The sequence below is a fragment of the Thunnus albacares genome, chromosome 4 (assembly GCF_914725855.1).
Source record: "Thunnus albacares chromosome 4, fThuAlb1.1, whole genome shotgun sequence".
Taxonomy (NCBI): Eukaryota; Metazoa; Chordata; class Actinopteri; order Scombriformes; family Scombridae; genus Thunnus; species Thunnus albacares.
Window position 1 is genome coordinate 28583967 of NC_058109.1, and position 21071 is coordinate 28605037.

Below are 21071 nucleotides of genomic sequence, written 5' to 3' on the forward strand. Positions count from 1 at the left end.
TAGACACGACCAGCTAATGTATTAGTAGTTGATGAATTGTAAAGATTCATCACAAAATGGGACATATATGTGAATGTATTCTCTTTTGATTACATTTTTAAAAATTACATGAAGTTCACTTTACCTTTTTTTTTTCTTTTAGTAATTCTGTAGGCACAGGGATCCACCCTGCCTAAAGAAAAAAACCTTGACCCACACACTTAACAACATTCACACAGAAGCCATAAAATACTCATCTGTCACATCTTTTAGGGGATTTTCTTAAGATGATGGAAGCCAAAATGCCAAAGTACAGAACACTACAGTTTGCATTCAACTGGACCGATGTACTGACATCCATCTGTGTTGCACTCTGTTCTATCTGACATTTGGAGTGATTTCACTGTGCAGGACGACAGATGAACCTTTGGTGACATTTCTGCCCTGATCTGATTATTACAGGCTCTGCTGTCTAAGAATACATAACTGTGTGTGTCTGTCTCTGCAGGCCTACCCATCTCTGAAGCCTCTGGCCTCCTGGGTGTCCGACCTGCTTCAGAGGATCAATTTCCTGCAGACATGGATCTCTAATGGCATTCCACCTGTCTTCTGGATTAGCGGTTTCTTTTTCCCTCAAGCTTTTCTCACTGGAACCCTCCAGAATTATGCCCGCCGCTCCGGCACCTCCATCGACACAATTGGATTTGACTTTGAGGTCAGACAGTAAGCTGCATGTGTGACAGTCTGTTTCTCCCCCACTAGCTTAAAACGTATTAAACTTAAGATTTCTCAGGTGTAACACTACAGATTTAGAGGCTTAATTAACGTCAAACCCAGTCTAAATTGTGTGTATCACATATACTGTCATTTGTTCCTATTATAATTTCTTTGAAACTTTATTTTTCTTTTCTTTTTTGTGATCCTTTCTCCTTCAGGTAATGGTGAAGTCAGCGTCAGAGATAACTGAGAAGCCAAACATGGGCTGCTACATCCACGGTCTATTCCTGGAGGGGGCTCGCTGGGATAATGAGGCAGGTCAACTCACTGAGTCCAGGTCCAAGGAGCTCTACACTGAAATGGCCGTCATCTGGCTGATCCCCAAACCCGACCGCAAACCCCCAACCTCTGGGGTCTACGTCTGCCCCATCTACAAGACCCTCACACGTGCTGGTCAGTATCTTAGCATGACAAGCTTCATCTTTTTTACAGCTAATCTGATTTGTTACATGATTTAGTGCTTGGCTTACACGTTGTTTATTTAGAGATTTATGGAGTTTTTTTTTTGTCAAGGAAGTGGATTTACCCACGACTGTGAAGCTGCTGCTCGGGTTATGAACTCTGTTTGTCAGTGTGACGAGGGTCTTGCTCTAGTGTTTGTGCGCATCTGCTTTTGGTGGTTTTATTACCCACCCAAAATAGACTCCGGTCAGTGTCTTGTTTCACGAAGCTACTGAAAGTGCTGCTCTGTATTTTCCACCCACAGCACGCAGCCAACACCTCGTGCTGGCACGGTAGACTTCACTCAGAGCAGTGATGGAAAGAAATAAACTGTTTAAATTCCCTCTTTATGTCTGTGTGCTGCTCTGTTTGCTTTTACAGGGACGCTGTCCACCACTGGTCATTCCACCAACTACGTGATCGCGGTGGAGCTGCCAACAGATCACAGTCAGGGACGTTGGATCAAACAGGGAGTCGCTCTCATCTGTGCACTAGACTACTGAGTGGTCCATTTAGTTAGTATAATAAACTGTTTTGTACAACAAAATGAATGAATATTGTCATGTAAGATTATTTACTCTGATAAAATCACTGCTGCTCCTATGGTAACACAAAGTATCCTCTCAGGACCATCATTTTTTCTTTAGTCTCATCCATATTTTCTATACAGCCAAGAAATCTGATCATCAGCAGTGACTACGGTTCACTTGATCACTGAATACTGAGCTGAATATCCGTCCTGCTCCTTTAAGGCGGTCACACAGGGCCAGTTGAGAAATATGACTTAACTGAAGGAGGGTGGTGCTTAGACGAACGGTGACAGTGACTGGCCATGTGAGTGAATGCAACCAAAGGACTCCACATCAAAAGGAAACTGAGTCCACCAGAACCAGCGGGATTCCCGCCTCTCTGCTGTTTGTTAAAGGCATCTCTGACTGGAATTGTTTTTGTTTTTTTGTGTCATTCAGATGTGCTGAAATACTGGATTTCTTTGAAGAGACAGTCTAGACCGGTAGAGTTGACAGAGCATTTTTTTAAATATAGGCGCGTATTTAAGTTTTTGAGAATAAAAAAATCGTTATTGTGTGATTCATAAGCTATAGCCTACTGTAGATACAGTGTAAGTGTGTGACTGTGTGGAGTCCTCACAGGGGCTTTGGTGCCCAGGACAGCCAGAAGCGCCAGCGGCGCTCAAGGATTCCTGTCAGCTTGACGCAATTACCGGAGGGCAGCAGGAGTCATCGTATTTACTTTAGTGAATTACGCACGCTTTCCTTCTTCTGAGCACCGCTGGTGACAACAAGCCGGTGTGAACATGCTACAAAATGGAAATGGAAAGGAGACCCCGCTGCAAGCGCCGAAAGCAGAGGCAGAGCCGGACTCCCCGGCTGACAGCCCGCAACAGCAGCAGCCCGCTGCCCCCAACGCCGACAGCAAGGACGCGGACGCAGAGACCACGCAATTCCCCATGCCCGTTTACCCCAAACTGGAGATAAAGCGAAACGCAGTAACGGACGATTATAAGATCTCCAGCCAGGTTCTGGGTTTAGGGATCAATGGCAAAGTCCTTGAGTGCTACAACAAGAAGACAGGAGAGAAGTGCGCACTGAAGGTATACTGGAGTCACCTGACACACACGTTATAACCAGTGAACAGTTTGCACTGTTTATAAAGGGGGTCAATTCAATCGTCAAGACAGTATCAATAGTACATATACAACTTGTAATGGGCATTTATAAAAATATATTTTAGCTGAATTGAAGACTTTTAGATTTAAATTTAGCCCACTGATGCAAGGGAATATTAACAACTTCAAAAAGAAAATAAAGTTCTGTTATCGTTATAAAGTTTATTAACGAGGTTTGCTTAGTCCATGTAGATCTGATGATCTGTTTGGAATACCAGGCTCCAGTCCTGTATTTTGAACTTTAATGGTGAATCTACACATTTATTTAGATTTAGATCATAAATTGTTCCTTCAAATACAAAGAATTCTAAGTTATAAATGAGGATTTGTTAATTCTGTTATTGGTAGGCTTATATCTTGATACATCTTGATTAGAATTGAAATGCTTAGTCAATTAATCGATTAACAGAAAATTAATCAGCAACTATTTTGATAATTGATAAATCTTTTAGAGCCATTGTCAAGTAAAAACGATAAAATTCTCTGGCTTCAGTTTCCTAAATGTGAATATTTTCTGGTGTATTTAGTCTTCTCTATAAGTAACAGCAATGGACTGTTGACCAAAAGACCAAAGAAAACATTTTAGGTTGCATCTTGGGCTTTGTGAAACTGTTTTTCACCATTTTCTGACATTTAATAAACTAAACAACTAATCAATTAATCAAGAAAATAATCAACAGACTAATCAATAATGAAATTGAAAGAGTTGGAACTAGGTTGAAACTGTAGCTTCAAGATCTTTAACCTTTATCGGAGGAGCTGCAAAAAGTGACTTGAATGATCTTCTAGTCACGGTGAACTGAACTTCATTCATACTGTGTGTGTGTGTGTGTGTGTGTGTGTGTGTGTGTGTGTGTGTATTTCTTAGAGAGCATGAGTGTAAGGTTGGTTTTCATGTATGTGTGCCTGCTGCTGCTCACATTGGGCTGACATGACATGAACTGTCCATGTTGCCCAGTGAGCTCACATGCTGTATGTGTGGACCTGGACTAAAGCTGGGTGATATGGACAAAATCAAATATCCCAATATTTTTGACCAAATACCACGATATTGATATTGTGACAATATTGTAGGGATGACTACTGGTTCTTTCACAAAATATTTACAAATGAGATATTTGACTAAGTGAGTAAAGGCCGATAATAGAACAGATATAACAGTCTTCACTTTACTGTAATGCAGCCTTTAAAACCAGGAAAAGATAACACGCCATATCACGATATTATGATTTCCAAAATCTAAGAGGATATCTAGTCTCATATCATGATATTGATATCATACTGATATATTGCCCCGCCCTAACGTGGAAACAGTTTTCTGGAAGCTCGGCCTATCACTGGATCAGATACAAGTAAAGGGGCACGCGCTCACCCAGCCATATGCTATGACATGTTACACTTCTTCAGAGAGACACACATAGATGTTGAGAGTGACACCTTATCCGGGGTCATTGGAAACTTGGGTACAGCTTCACACACATGTAGACACACACACGCACGGGTCGTCGAGCTGTCACCTGTCACCCCTGGGCCACAGACTCAGAGAGATTTACTGGCTTACAGTAATCCATCTGGATCCGAGCTGCCAAACCGGGCAGCAGCAGTGGCACAAGCAGAGCTGCAGAGCCAGGGCTCGGGGGATAGAAAGAGACAGAAGATGAGAAAGAGAGATAAACTGAAGCAGAAAATAGGCAGTCAGAAACAAAAAGATGAAAGGCCGAGAGGGATAGGATGCTTGATAGCACCATGTCAAAACAGGAGACAGGAGAAATGACAGCAGGGAGAATGACAACATGTATGTGGCTGGAAAATCTTCAGGCTACTTGCTGAATTCAATTTGAGTTTGTTTTTTTTTCATGTCAAAGGGTTAGGGATATCATGTCAAAGCAACATTTGTAAGAAGACACTGAGTTGTTTACATGCTGCCGTGGCACAAGAACACGTTGTATTCGAAACTTTTTGTTGGCTACTTAGAAGCCATGACAGCATCCTCGCTGCCGCACAGATTTCAGCTTCCACTCAGAGAAAACCAACAGCATTTCAGGGTGACCCCACCTGAGAGGAAGTCCCACAAACACAGCACACTCAGCTCAGAAACCTGTTAAAAGGTTTTAAAGAGGACAAAGGAAACACTCGTGAAATCATAATCTGCCCTCTGTTGTAGCTCTTACTGCTGTCTCAGTAAATGGGATTGTTCTGGTCCTGCCAACACAGTTGCTTCACAGAAACCTGATAGAGTTCTTATCCTACTGTATTTCCACTCAGGATAATTTATGACTTTCCAAGCATTTTTTTAATCTCAAGGCAAATATAAAGCAAAAGGAAACAGTGTTTGATGTGGAAGGGGTGAGGAGAGTTGACCAGCTCACTGGCTTTTTAATTAAGAGTTGCTCTGAGCGTTAAACGTAATGGATGGGTATAGGTTTAATCCACTTTGCAGCAGAGCTGGAGGGGAGCCATCCTTTTAATGTAATTCAGTTACAGTCATCAGGATTCTTTTAACTTGGATTTGTCTGACTCCTGGGAGGAGAGGGAGGTGGGAGAGCCCTGTCTTGCACACCAGTCCTCCCACCAAACACTGCCGTCAACCACTAAAACCATCACGAGCTGATATTTGGCCGGTGAATGTTCCATTTTAGCATCTGCGCTGCCTTCCAGCTTAGCGCACAGGCTTCCATTCATAGTCAAAACCTTCCCTTCGACTTGTTTGTGTGTGTTCACCTCTGCGGTCAGCCTGTTGGCATGCTTGTTTCACATCTGGGTTTCCTCTGGGAGCCACAGAGACCAAACTGTCAAAGTAATCCTCAGTGGTTTGGTATGACAGACACTGCATGGAAGATCTTGATTTTGAAAAGTGCGCAGCAGGTTTGCTGCAGGGAGCCGGTGCTGTTAAAGAAGTAAATCAGTCTCCATTGACTCTCAGGCTTTAGCTGCTTGTTGGGCAATTCAAGATCATTATCTGCTTTGATTGTAACATGGAGGACACATGCTGGGTAATGAATGCAGCAGCAGGTTTTAGTTTTTTAGACACATTAACCTTTGTGGTTGTTTTTTTGTTGGAGCATGTGTTGGTGTAGATCACTCCTGCTTTCTGTTCAGCTTATACAAAACAGGAACTTTATTTTTTACCCAGTTGGGACAGTCACCGGGGATTTTACTTTCAATTCACTGACACTTTGTATGTAAAGTACACTACAGTTTAGTGATGTAATAGAAAATCTACAAGTAAAAATACATCTTGGATGGGTTTTTCTTTTGTGTTAGTTGTAAATTTACATAGTAATTTGTAGGTTCAGTGAGTTTTCAACACTTTTAAAAAACTTTCATAGATATAGAATACAGCACAAAGCTACATAGCTTTTAGAAATTCATCCATGTTTCTTGTTATTTTTAAAATCAATACCAAAAAAGCAGCAAAAATACATACAAGCTATTTTGCCTGTGAGCTAAATCTTATAACCTCCATTGTTATTACTGCACACAGCAGGTATAGAACAATCATTAGAACGATAATGTATATTATCAGTCACAGTTTAACTAGCCCACTTTAGCTCAACTTTATGAGCAGCACTTTATTGGTAGGAGTTGTAAAGATAAACCACCTTTTTATCAAGATATACAGACCAGTGCTGCAACAGCCTCTAATATTAATACAATGTAAACATGTAGGAGTGTGTGTGTGTGTGTGTGTGTGTGTGTGTGTGTGTGTGTGTGTGGTGTTAAAGTCTGTGGGCAGTATCAGGTAAAGGTGCGTGTGTCTCAGTGTGTGTTACCACCTCCTGGAACACCGACGTGATAGGTTTAGAGGAGTGTGAGGAAGCAGATGATTGGTTTAGAGCAGGATCAGGGGCAAGCGTGTGTTTAGTCTCCATGATGTCGCCTCACATATGAAAAGAGTCCATCAGAAGATTAACTCCGTCTCTCAGTCATCTCTCCGCCTCCCTTGTAGTGTTTTATGTCTATGTTTAATCCAGCAATCCTCTTTTATTACAGCCAATTCTCTAGTCAGTGCAGGAAATTAAGGAAACTGGCTCACATGCTGACTGCTCAAATTAAAGTCATAAAACTATAAATGACATAGCAGAAACAAACCTTCCCAGTGCTTCACTCATAGTTAAGCTCAGTGGGTGAGGCCGAACAAAATAAGGCACACATAGTAGTAGCTGAGACACATAAGTCACCGGAAACCCACAACTTCTACTTTCAACACCCTTCTGTGCACTGAAACACTCGGCCCTCACTTCCTCTTCCACAGTAGTGAGACAGCTAAGTTACAGATATGAGTTGTCGTTTCTGATAGTCTGACTTAGGAGTTTCCAAGAAATGTGAAAGTTTTTTTTTATTTCCATCCACACAACTGAATCTGAATTTTGGTAAATATTCTGTCCACATTTTAAAGTCCGTGAGTCAGCCCCTCTGTGTGTTATGTACTCCAGGCTTGATCTGTGACCAGGCCGGCCTTGTGAACAGCAGGAGATCACTCCATCACTGTCACATCCAAAAATACACTCTGACTCAAGATGTGTGCTATGTCAAGGTCCGCCACCTGCTGTGTGTGCGCGCGCGTATGCTTATGACAAACACACATCCTGACGCGTGACCAGGCTTTCTTCAGGACTGCATGGATGTCCTCAGCTTACACTGAAGTGAAGACAGTCAAAAACTATTATTATATTATGAATATTGTAGTAATTATTTTCTTATCTACACAACAGGAGGCTCACTTTTCACTAAACTAAAACAAGACATGTCATAACGGAGCAACCATCAGATAAAAGTTACAGCAAGTAAAAAAGTATTGTTTCATTAGGGTAACAAAGCACAGAGATCAACAAAACCACCAAAAAAAAGTTATTTTCAATGTCGACCAAATGCTTTAAAATGAGTTTAAATTTATGACATGATGCTGTAAGTTTGAGGAATCTTAGATGCTGGAATAGGCCTCGGTGATGAGGTTAAAGGTGTACTCCAGCAATTTAATATTTTACTTCCATGAAGATGGAGCGACTCACAATTGTCAGATTATAAAAACAATTGTAAAAACAAAATGTGAAAAAGTGGCAGACGCTGATATCCTGACTTTTAATCTCAAACTCATCCTACTGCATCCTACATTTCCCTACATGCAACTTGAATTCACCTTTCATTAGGTCGCCTCTGCCTGCTAAATGCCTACTACTGTCAAACTCCACGCCTCCAGTTTGTAATGCAAGCTTTCTGTTCAAAATTTTAAGTCTAAAGGCCCAAAAGCAAGTATCCCTGATGACATCATCTGACCCCCTTATCACATCATCAGGGTTATTTTTTTGTATAAAAAATTATTTTTGTGTATAAAACTGGTGGAGTGCCCCTTTAATACCTTACCATACTTTGTTTTTAATTGTAGAAACTAATGTTTTCCTGTTAAGCATTACATTAAAGTAGACCAAACTCATATGTGTGACAAAAGCTTCAATAACTTTCTCTGTTTTTAATCACAGCCTGCTCCAGATATTAATTTGGACAGCATGATAACATGATAAGATCATATCATCACATATGATTCCCCTGAAAGCCTGTAACTGTTTGATAATTATCAACCAGAAATGTATCTGTTTAGTTCATCAGTCCTGTAATACACTGAAAATGTATCTTCTTTTCATTGCTTTCCCTCTGCGTCTGCCAGATTCTCTACGACAGTCCCAAAGCGAGGCGAGAGGTGGAGCTTCATTGGAGAGTATCAGGCGGACCGTACATCGTTCGCATCCTCAGCCTGTATGAGAACATGCATCATGGAAAAAAGTGCCTGCTCATCATCATGGAGTGGTAGGATCCTCTATTAACCACACAGACTGTATCACCCCTGTACACATGAATTACCCACCTTGACCTGCCTGCATCATTTCTTTGACAACCATTTAGTGTTTTTTTCATTACTATCCAGTTATAAACCATTTGCTATATCTCTGTGTATTTAAGGTTGTATTAGCTATTTGTTTATAGTATTTAAAACCCATTAATTATCTAAAATGAAACGTTACAAAGCTTAAATCAATTCCTGAAAACTTTGAAAACAAGTCCTGCTGTATTAAATCAGGCTTCTATCAAGTTTCAATTTCAAAATAGACAATTAATCATGTAATGACTGCAATTTTCATAAATCACATCAGGTTTGAGAGGGAGTAGAGATCTTGACAGGATGATGTGGATTCGTCTAACAAACTCTTTTTGAAAAAGTCTCAATAGAGAAGTGACATGTTTTTTGTGAAGTAGAGAAGAGGAAGTTACTGGTCCTTTGCGCTTTTCCACTGGAAAGTTTCCATTTGTTTTGTAATAAATTAAGAACACCAGCTTCGTAGTGAATATAGACTTGTAACATCCAGTCATATCCATGAATGAACTCACTCTGTGATTTTGCATCACCCTGGCAGACTAAAGGTGATTTTCCACATGTGGTTTCCTGTTGTTAACTGAAAATATTAGTTATTGTTTTTTTTCTAGCATGTTGAGAAGGCCACAAAGTGAAAATTGATGCTTTAAGCTTCACAGATGGGTGCCATTATTCTTGTAGAATAAAAAAGGAAGTTTTTATGTGAATCACATATATAATTTTATGAGACAGGAGCTGTGGAAATCTGGTAAGGAAATCAGAAAGGATTTAATATTTCCAGGTGGGGCTGTTTCCTGTCTGTTAGTAAGCTACTTTTCCATATGTGGTTTCTCTCTGTTGACTAAAACAACAGTTGTTTTTTCCACTGTGTTGAGAAGGTGAGAAGGTTATCAGCGTCATTATAGTGAACAGTTTAGTAAGGACATTTGTTTTGCAGATATATCTAACTATTATCACATAAAATATAGTGTAGTGTTTGTGTGCGTCTGCAGTGACAAAACACAAGCTCCATACTACTGAGGGCAGAAAACTAATACATGCCAAAGGTCAGTCATAAGACCTGAAACTGACGAGACAAAGTGTAGACGTCTGCACTGATGGAACAGATAGAGAGACAGAGTTCCATGTGGGCTTCACATGTCATTGACAGACCTGATAGCGAACATGCTTAGGTGTGAGTGTATGGTCTTCTTCTCCACTTGTCAATGGGGAAAAAACACATAATAATTCAGTTTGAAAGGAGATAAACTGCAGAGGGATGAGAAATGAAGCTCATCTCCGGAATTTTGAACAGTGACTAAAGGGCTCTCATCATGGCATTTATTGACACAGCAGCTGTTTGTGTTGAACTGTATGTAATGACCTTGTATGTATGTGTGTGTGCGCTCTCAGTAATCTCCCTGTTTCCTGTATGAGCGAGGGTCAGAGGAGGACGGCATTAGAGCCCGCTGCAGATAGTCAGCTCAGCACACAATCGCACGCACATTTCTCTCTCTCCCTCTGGGCTATCTCCTCATCTGTGTGCTCATGCACCACAAAAAGTACGCTCTTACTTAATGCAGCTTAAACGCACGTCCACGTCACATTGAGCACAAACACATCTTCGTAGGAACAGAAGGGAGAGTTTCAGGCATCGGTGACGGCTGTTTTATGTGTGGCTGTGAAAGCGAAGGAGTGGGAAACATAAACATCTGCTTCTGAAACTGAGCATTTACGGTGTTTGAACTTTTAAAGAATCAGGTCACAGGTTGCAGTTGTGAAATGTTAGTAAAATAGACTCACTGCAGTCATATATATTTATTGCTTAATGGAGGAATTGTTGTACGGCGAATAAATGAGACAAATGGCAGCCATATTACTGGTAGAGTTTGTGTTTGTCAAAATAATGAGATATCATTTCACATAAAACCCTAAAGGTTTGTTTCAGTAAGAAGGTTTTGCTGCTTTCCCATCCCTTCCTCTTTGATCCACTTTTAGCTTTCACTCAGTATTTTTAGAGCTTTACTTTCACTTATCGTTTCTCTTTGCTTGACACTGAAAGCTTTGCCTCTGTTGAAGGTGAAAGACGTGTTCGTGCTCTAAATCAAAATCCCTCCAACACAGTGCAGAGGCAGGCAGACGTTCACAGCAGATAAATCAGTTTGTCAAAGTGATTGTGGAAATGTTTTATTGTTGTTAGATGCAATTAGGTGAGCACCACTTTCTGATAAGTCACCCTTTATAAAGGGTTTAAAATGAGTTACAAATGGTAAATAAATAATTTATTAATGTGTTATAGATCTGTTATAAATCATGAAGAATCTCTCTTGCTGGTGAGTCATCAACAATCAAGCCATTAATGAAGTTACTAATAAAGAGTCAAGAGTTTCTCACTTTCTTAGTAGATCATCTTTAATTATGAATGTTAATAAGTCACTAATAAATGGTTCAATTTAATCCATCAACCCTGCAGTTATAAATGTTAATGAGTTTTAGAATAAATGACTTGTTGTCCAGATGCCCTGCGGCTGATTTCCAGAAGGTCAGAGTTAAAATGTTGCAATGGAGGTGTCTTCAAGATGTATTAAATAGATAAAAAGACAAAGAAAGTGTAATGTGCCTTTTGTGCAAATATTAAGTAATTTCTGTGGTCATTTCAGCTGATGTTTTAATTGTCTTTTTTGCAAACCATCTTCAGTCTACTTGTCACCAGTGAACTTGACCTGTTATACAGTAACTGTGGCGTTTTGTATAGATGCAGATGTATAAAAAAAACCAAAACACTCTATTAGTTCCATTTCTGATGTATTACTAAACACGTCACTAACGAATGTAGCAAACGTGTAACATATATTTTGGTAAAACAGTTTGAAAATGTTCTTCTTACATTTCTTTCTGCAGAAGCCAGATTTTTGAAAACAAGTTTTTGTAAATATCAAAATGAGGAACTAGCATTGCTCTCTCTGAAAGTTTTATTAACTTTATCTATCAGCATCAATAAATTAATCAAAGTTGATGTGTGTGTGTGTGTGTGTGTGTGTGTGTGTGTGTGTGTGTGTGTGTGTGTGTCCAGTATGGAGGGAGGAGAGCTGTTCAGCAGGATCCAGGCCAGAGGAGACCAGGCCTTCACTGAGAAAGGTGAGAAATGATGAATGTGATGGATTCTGTTATAAACACATCACAGGATGTTAAAGAGAAAGAATGCACCATTATTCAAATATAAAAGGCAGAGTCTTGAATTACATTAGCACAGGACAGAAAATATGTTGTGTTCCTTTCTTTTACATGATGCCTTGCTGCATTGGTGTCTCTTGTTTTGTAATATTGGAATTGTTTCTGGTTTGAGAGAGTGTGTTTTCCTCTTTTCCTCCCAGAGGCATCTGAGATTATGAGGGACATCGGCACGGCTATCGATTTTCTCCACAACATGAACATTGCGCACAGAGACATCAAGGTGATCAAGATTACCACCAGAATCATTTAGTAAAAGAACACGATCATTCCTGGGCCATTAAATGAAATAATGTCGTGTTCTGCCTCCTTTAACAGCCCGAGAATTTGTTGTACACGTCGAAAGACAGAAACACGGTCCTCAAACTGACAGACTTTGGCTTTGCTAAGGAGACCACGCTACACAACCCTCTACAGACCCCCTGCTACACACCGTACTATGTGGGTAAGTTGCATTACTTTAATTTTCCAAAGATCATTTTGGCATCCTGAAAGATGGACTGGCTGTGGGAAGGCTCGGAAACAGCGTAATGTCCTGTAAATTTAATAGACTTTGACAAGGAAAACATAAAAGCTGCTGAGTCGTTTTTTTGTCAATGCTGTAAAACCCTGATCTCCATTTGTGTATTATTTCTGTTCCTCTCTGTGTGTGTGTGTTGCCACTGATAAGCTCCTGAGGTTTTGGGTCCGGAAAAATATGACAAGTCATGTGACATGTGGTCTCTGGGCGTCATCATGTACATTCTGTGAGTACTGGGTGTGTGTGTGTGTGTGTCACCACCAGTGTGTTTGCATGATGCACACTATACTATATATGGATACCTTCAAACAAATACCAGGTGAATCTTTTTCCTCACCATATTTGCTTCTGTAGGTTGTGTGGCTTCCCTCCGTTTTATTCCAACACGGGTCAGGCCATTTCTCCCGGGATGAAGAGGAGGATCCGGATGGGTCAATATGAATTCCCAAACCCGGAGTGGGCTGATGTGTCACAGGAAGGTGAGAGTCCCCAAACAACACCAGCACAGGCCCTGTCCACACTGATGCTTTTACAGTTGGACATACTTATTTTCTTCTACATGTTGGACTTCTATCTTCAGTGACACAGAGTTTTACACACCTAAACATGTCAACTTTCAAAACATGTATATGTTACGGAAAATCACCGGCGTCATTTTTGCTGGATGGTGAGAAAACAGACATAGTTGAGTTCTTCCTCGTGGCAGGAACATCAAGAAATAGGTTCAAATTCCTTCAAATCTGCTTTAAAACAATACTCACGTGCCCATGTGTACCCTTAGAGAGTTATCAGTTGCTACAATCATTCCTCCTGTCAATACTGGCCTTGAAGGAATCTCTTTTTTTTTGACGGGGTTCCAGTGTAAACCCACAGTCCTCGTTCTGAGGACTGGAAAAATGCATCCTCAAGTTTCACCAAAGCTAATATGACCCTTCAACAGTCTCTGGATTTAACCAAATCAAGTGGGACGTCTTCTAAAAATAGTCTTTTTGGCCAGAAATTCTCTCGTTTCACTGTCCCACTGCAAGGAAACACTGTTCGTCCACACACATGAAGTAAAACAACTGTAAATTTAGAGGATACCTAATTGTTTTGTCTAAGACTGCTGAAGCCACATACATGTATAAGTTTTGTATATATAAGCGTATACTATAATATACTATAATATTATAGTATTAAACACAAAATATGTGATTATGTGAGAGTCAGAAGTGACAGAAGTGAGCTTGAGCCTGCTGAGAGCAAACAGATCATGGAGTCTCTTGAAATGATCTATCCAACATCAATTCAGATGACGGTGGTAATGCATTTTACGTTGTTCTCCAAAATTAAAGAAATGGAAGAAAAAATTAAACTGATTCAAATGATCTGTGTCAAAGAAGCCTGCTTGACATGTGAACAGTCATCAGTGTGGACACATGTAAAGATTAAAGCACACTCAAAAAACAGGAAACCACGGAAACCATAATGTTGCAGTTTTTCTGACCAGATTTCCTGACCTAGTCAAAGATGTTCTCACACAGAAACCGAGAGTATAAGATCATCTGCAGACGAAGATGTCACAGCTGGTTTGTGCTTTTAAATCAGTTCATCGTGGTGCATTATCACCTTTTTCATTTTCACGTGCACTTACCCGAGTTGGGTTTGTGTACACAGACAATATGTTTCAGCTTTAATGCCTCTGGAGGTCACTCCAGTTCATCTCCCTCCCACACTCACCGACCATATGTCCTCGCACTTTCCTCAAGTTTTACATTTTAAAAAATTACAACAAATTATTATGCCCAAACTCCTCTAAGAGACATCTTGAAATCAACTCAGAGACATCAGCCAGCTGGTGTTCTGTATGCTTGACTCTATGCACACATTGTCATAGTTCTATTTTTTCCACTCAATCTCACTCTTCTTCCTCACTCTCAAATAATCATATTTGCTGTGTAAGTAGGCCAACCTGTCCCTGAGACCAACACAGCTTTACGAGACACAAGATTTGCATGTGTGTGTATGTATGTGTGTGTGTCTTGCTACCATTAAATTATCTTTGCATTGGCTTCGCTCTCCCAGGAAAAGATCTGATCCACCAGCTACTAAAGACTGACCCTAATGAGAGAATGACCATCACTCAATTTATGAATCACCCCTGGATCAATGTAAGTGTCACATACAGACACCACAACATTGTACACTCCCTGTACTGCTTCCTGTTTGTGCAACATGTCAGTGCATCTGTTTGCCCATATCTTCATGAGCATGCGTGTGTGTTTGCGCTCTGCAGCAATCCATGGTAGTTCCCTCCACTCCGCTCCACACCACCCGGGTCCTGACTGAAGACAGAGAGATGTGGGAGGACGTGAAGGTCAGAAGTGCAACGACACTGACCCCCTGTGGTCACTGGTTGACATTACAATCTGTCACTTATGGGTTATCAAAGCTTTAGGTTGGCATTAAGTGTTACAGGGGTACTCCTGCAGTTTAGCATTACATTTCCATAAAAAGTGAGAGACAGGTTTTAAAAAGAAGAGTCCAAATCAAAGCAGCATGGCTGAATCTGAATCATCCTGATTTTTAGTCCCTATGATAGGTTAAATTCCAAGATGATGAATCCCGCACCTCTCATGAAACTTGTTTAGCATTTTTCATTAGATACTCCATGCATGGTAAATTCCCACATCTGTCAAACTCAAAACACTTAGATGCACTGATGATGATGTCATCATCGTGGTTATTTTCCTGAAACTTTAAAAATCTCCTGTTAGAGCCACAGAAACATAATACAACTGTATTTACAGGAGTGCTCCTCATGACTTGAAAACTGATCTTCATGTGTAATCTGTGGACTGCCCCTTTAATTAGATAATTAGCACATTAAAGCCAAAAAAGAAAAACTGTAGATGAAGAATATTTACTTTGTTGACTGAATGAAACTATTTTTTTCAAGCCATTATAGTTTTTTCAACTTTACTTACACAGTGGAACTTTCAATGGGTTTAACTCCAACAATAGTAACAAAGTAATGTATCTCGCAGTAGTTCACAGATCATAATACATCATTAAAGAAAGAAAAATAAAAAAGCGAAGGTAAACAAAATTAAGTAAATTACAAATCAAATTCATTATATATAGGGCTCTAGTTTTCACACAGACAGAAAGTTTGTCTCTCTGTTTTACAAATGAAACAAATTAAAATGTTTCAAAATTTAGTTTTTTCGTTACCTCCTTGATGGTTCCCTGATGACCACCAGGGGGCAGCAGTGGTCACAGTCTGGTCTACACAGTGAGTTTCTTTAGTTTAACATTTACCACACACATACAAACACAAAAGACCTAGTTTGTGCCAATCTTCTCAACTCTTTTCACCTGGTTTACACAAAGAAATGTGTTTGAGGAACAGGAACGCTGTTTGCTCACACAGAGTCACTGTGGGGCGACTTCCACAGTGCTGTATGAAATGTCTCAATCAGGCAACTACATATCACATCAACTATTTCCAGTGGCTGTAAATGTGTGCAAAAATCGTGAATATAACGGCACATTCCTTCACAGCAGCTGAATGTGCAAGTTTGAAGAGATATGGTATGAAAAGACATTTCTCTAAAATGATACACACACAATACATCAGTGTTAAGTTCTGCAATGGGCACTGCTTGGTTGCGTAAATATTTCACGTATTGCACTTTCAAAACAACCACTTCTCGAAAAGCAGAAAAATGAGGTTACACTCTTACTACATACTAGACAGTATGGATCATGACTGACAAGTGGCCTCCTACTATGAATCATAAAGGATTAAGACACTGACTGTTAACATTTCTAGGCTCCAGTTCACAGACCAGTCTGACATTTTAAGACAGTTTAAGGCCTATTTTGGCTCCAGCCTCTCTTGGCCTCAGCCAGTGATGACTCGACCATTTCCCAACTTATAAAAATGTTTCCAGACAGGTTTTTCTCTGCCTTGCCCATATTTGATTTTTCCCCTGTTCTAAAAAGAATTGAGTGAATATATTACTGTATAATATGTATAGCCCTCAAAGCTGCACTAATCAATATGTCTATATGAATGATGAAACAAACCATTATGTGTAATGTGAGAGGGGTTGCTCATAGTGACAAACCCACAGAAAACTATCACCAGACTTCAGTTTTCCTCAGCTCAAGGGAGCGTTTTAGCGTCTTTCAGCTCTTCTTTTGTTACTAGTAACTTTACTGTCTCATCAACCTTGTTTTTTTTTTTTAGCAAGAAGCTCAGATAAACCTGTTGTATCCTACCTGTCAAGCACCAAACAGAAGACAGACAAAGTTAGCAACTAGCTGGTTAATGTAGCAAGGAATGTGTCTGCTAAAGAGCCAGATATTTCCCTCAGGAATTGGTGGAGACCAAAACAGAGCTTAAAGGAGAGTGGATATTCGTCAGCTGGCTAGAAACATGACTCAAAATGAATGATTATGTTTCTCTGTGTCTTTATAAGGTGATAATATGTCAGTTTTGTGTTTACAGCTTGTGGCTATATGGCCAGAAAAAGTGGCCAGATATCAGTTAAGGCTAATATGCACTGATCAGTCAAATCTTTTCGATACTGAAGTGTAAAAGTACACAGGGATGTCAATCATTTAGAAACTTCTAAAGTACCAATTTAAAGTCATGTTACATTTACAAGGTTGGGTTAAGAATAGGACTCTATTTTAAGATGTACTTATTACAGATTTGTGCTGGTATAGTATATTCTCTGCCCTCTGTGATATAAAACTGGAGTCTAATGCACCAAACTAACACATCCTGCCACCTTGACCCTTGCCCTGTCTCACACAGGAAGAGATGACCAGCGCTTTAGCGACCATGCGTGTGGACTACGACCAGGTGAAGATCAAGGATCTCGACACCTCCAGCAACCCCCTGCTCAACAAGAGACGCAAGAAAGCTGCTGCAGGGGCCAAGAGCGGGTCCACGGTCTGCCAAAGTCAGTGAGACACAGAGGTGCGGCAGGTGGAAATCCAGTAAAAAAAAAAACACAAGACGATGAAGGAAAAGTTAATGTGTGCAGGAATGGATCACGTAGACACCTGCTCAGGACTGTATAAAGTGGACGTGGAGGAAGTGTTCTGGATAAAGGGACAACATAAGAACAACAGAAAGTCACACCTGGACATTAACACGACCTATCAAGATATGACATCACCTGTGTGTCCTGCCAGTGGTAGCTCACGGCAGGCCCATCTGTTTCTATCTGTTTTTATGTACTGTATGTATGTAATTTTTAGGTCTTTTCCTGTTTGTAAGAGAGTGTCTGAAGTATTTGTAGTGATAATGTATTGCGTGTTTGAGTGCTGGGTCTCCTATTTGAGATCTCCTTTATATCTATGCACTAGTGTGCAGATCACACGCAGACAGACGAACCAACTAGAACACTCATGATCCCCTGTATTGTCTTAATATTGTCTGTCTTTTGCTGCCTTCCTTACAAGGTTTAAAGCAAAGTCTGACACTGACTGACGTGACTATATCTTTGACAGTAAAATTTAGCCTCCATGATGACCCAAGGGAGCCTTTTTCCATTGACGCAACAATAAAATAGCCTCACACACTTACTACCAAATGGTATATTTAAACACAATGTCACTGCAGATCAACATTGCGTCCCCTTAATGCGGCCATGAGAGACAGTAAACAACTTGCCTGCTTCCTGCCAGTATGAGGCCAGAGAACTTGACATAAGCCACAATGGGGTAAGGTTTGGTTGAGAGACATGGCTGAGTTGTGACACTTTTTTTCTTGAGAAACGTCTTTTGTGTATGTGTGTGTGTTTATAGGGGTTGAGTAAAATGCTTCCAGTAAATAGAGGGCCACAGTTTCCCTTAATATGAAGACATGAGTAAGACAGTGCAGCCTTTACTAAATGGGAAGTTCATCTGTAAGGTATATATGGTTGTAAATAAAACTTTCTAAAGTAAAGCTGGAGTGTTTTTGCTTGGACCTTGGAGCCATTGTTTTTGTAATCGTGCCTTTCAGGCTTTGTGAGGCCGCTATAAATAGCAGCAGTGGAGTCGTTATTTGGGACGCAGCCATCTGACTTGGTGTTCTACTGGAAAAGGTCAACATTATTATGTTTAGATTATATGGTAAGAACCTTTCCCCTACTTTTGATCACATGGTCCCCATGCAGTATTTAGGGGACGGAGTGGGAGGAAGCTCATCATAAGAACTACTTGGCTTCCTCGCTGTAAATATGGGATGTCAGCCATGATTAGACATGGTTCATATAGAGCATGACCTCTCAGCTGTTGTTTGCTGTTCCATGTCTTTGAAAGACAGAAAACAATAAGACTTCTCCAAATAAGACAGTGTTTGTGGGTGGAATTGACCAGCACGTTGCAAATGATAATATTTCCTCATCGGAAGGCTTTGGTAGGTATTTTTCCATTGTTAGTCAGCCATTTTATGGCACCAAGCCCAATTTTGATGTGTCACTAATATGTTGAAACAACACTGCCTCTTCCTTTTGTGTTATTCCGCAAAAGTTGCCCATCTTCACCGGGAACAGAGATTCACAATCACCAAACTGCTGAGCAATAACATACAGAGGAGATCAACACACAACACCCTTTAGGTCAGAAGTCAGCAGTTAGGTTTAGTCATGGAGCAGATGTTCTCAGCTGTATTCACTCTGGAGTTTTACAGATTCTGTTTAGACTGAGGGATATATTTTGAATTTTGTTTGTTTTGTTTGAATTTTTTATTCATTTGGGAGTGAAATGTATTCATAAAAATGTTTGATGCTCTTTTCAGTAAAGCTCCAGTGCAGGTCCTGGTGTGTGCAGCAGCCCTGTACAGACCACTAAATGAAAAGAGAAATGATCTCTTCAATTGATTACGATAAATAAAGGCTACAGTCAAAATCAGCACCTCCTGAAATCAGACATCATATTTCATTGCGCAAATGTCAGTAGTATGAGCTGTGAAATATCCTGGCATCTGGGGCACAAGTATCAATTATTACATGGTAATATAAGACTATTTTCAATTGATTTACACGGCTCTTTATTGATGTATTCATGGTAGCTTTATGAAAAATGCTTAAAAGTTTTTAAATACACATATCTTTATCTTAAGGAGCGAAATACTTCTCCTGGAGACATTAGGTCATATTAGTTGGTCTCAAGTTTTATGCAGTACGGGACAATTTAAAATATGTTATCTTATACTCGGCTCTGAGAGACAGGTCTGACTGGTATGTTAGTGAGTGTGCGGGGTCGAGCTGCCTCAGGCTTGGGTGGGGAGTGGGCGCGGAGAGGGGGTTGATCACATTGCCCTTTAAGGAGGAATGTGTTGAAGGTCAGTTGAGAGCCATCTGACTTTCAACTGTTTCCTCTCCTCTCTGTCATGTTCAATCTGAACCACTGTGACTCCTTTCATGCCTCTTGTTTCTGTATGTTGGTCTTTGTGTCGGTCTCAGCATCTCCCTGATGTCTCTCTTTCCTCTATCTCTTATACTGTATACGTGTGTGTGTGTGTGATTGTCTTGTTAATCCACAGATGTGCAGTCAGAGGCCTTGTGCTTAACAATTAGTGTCATCATTATGATAGGCTGCTGATAAGGGTATCATCACTACCACTGAAATAGCCTTGAGTAATACAGACAAGTCATGTGATATTTATGTTATCTCAACGGAGTCACAGTGCGGGCAGGTTTGTGTGTGTGTGTGTGTGTGTGTGTGTGTGTGTGTGTGTGTGTGTTTGTGGTTTCTCCACCCATCAATACATATATGATTCATTAGCATTGAGCTCACAAGATTAGACATCAAGTTTTTTTTTGACACAGAAAAATAACTTCAGTGCCAAAGTGAAAACAAATCTCTAAAAACTTCAGTACAAAAAGAAAAGTCTCTCACATCTCGACCATGAGACCTTACAGCTCCCTCACAGTGTCCACGGGCCTCTTGGTGGTCTCCATCAGTAACGCCCCACTCTGCAGGCAGAGATCACTTACTGCACTCTTAGGGATCAAATTATCCCTGTTTCTTGCATCCTTCCTGTGAAAGGTACTTCTCAAATAAAATAAATCATCGACTTCTTTGGAATGTTTCTTTGTTCTCATAATCCCTCGTCACACCTTGTTTACACTTTTAAAAACAACTTCTAAAAACATGACGCTGCATCTGTGGTGATTTAGGTGTGTCATTTATGTAGCAATTTATAACCACTCCAGAGTGGATTAGATCAGACTGTAGAGATATGTAGATTATATCAAGAGCTCAATAAATACGTGATGATACAAAGCAGTTGAGCAATTTAAGAAAACCAAAAAAATTGTAAGTTTAATTCATTTCATTTACACGCACTTCAGCAAAACTACCCCTGCAAGTTAGACTGTTCCTGGAAAACATACAGTATATTCTCTTCCTGTAATATTCATGTAATATTCCTGTAAGGATGTAAACTTTGCATCACAGGACCTTACAGTGAATTAGTGGTATCCTCAACATTGTGCATTTAAAAAAAATGACAGTGTGTCCTATAAGGTAGATACACCAAAATACAGAATATTCCTATGGTGTCTATTACTGTAGCCTTTGAATGTGCTTGTGTAATTTAA

At 40.1% G+C, this 21071-nt stretch overlaps 2 protein-coding genes across 5 annotated transcripts in view; both read left to right on the plus strand.

Annotated features, from left to right (window-relative positions):
- dnah1 (dynein, axonemal, heavy chain 1) overlaps positions 1–1748 on the plus strand; it is a 34312-nt gene extending 32564 nt beyond the window's left edge. For all 4 annotated transcript variants that reach the window (XM_044348554.1, XM_044348553.1, XM_044348556.1 and 1 more), the window contains 3 exons: positions 488–694; positions 915–1149; positions 1579–1748. In XM_044348554.1, the coding sequence (XP_044204489.1) occupies positions 488–694; positions 915–1149; positions 1579–1700 (564 nt within the window). In that variant the 3' untranslated portion in view covers positions 1701–1748. The remainder of the gene's footprint in view (positions 1–487; positions 695–914; positions 1150–1578) is intronic.
- Positions 1749–1847: 99 nt separating this feature from the next.
- On the plus strand, positions 1848–18430 carry mapkapk3 (MAPK activated protein kinase 3). The gene is made up of 10 exons (XM_044348558.1): positions 1848–2809; positions 8550–8689; positions 11806–11870; positions 12107–12186; positions 12282–12408; positions 12634–12709; positions 12838–12962; positions 14548–14633; positions 14759–14839; positions 17291–18430. The coding sequence occupies exons 1-10, from the start codon at positions 2513–2515 to the stop codon at positions 17444–17446; spliced, it is 1233 nt and encodes a 410-aa protein (XP_044204493.1). The 5' UTR covers positions 1848–2512; the 3' UTR covers positions 17447–18430.
- The last annotated feature ends 2641 nt before the right edge of the window (positions 18431–21071 follow it).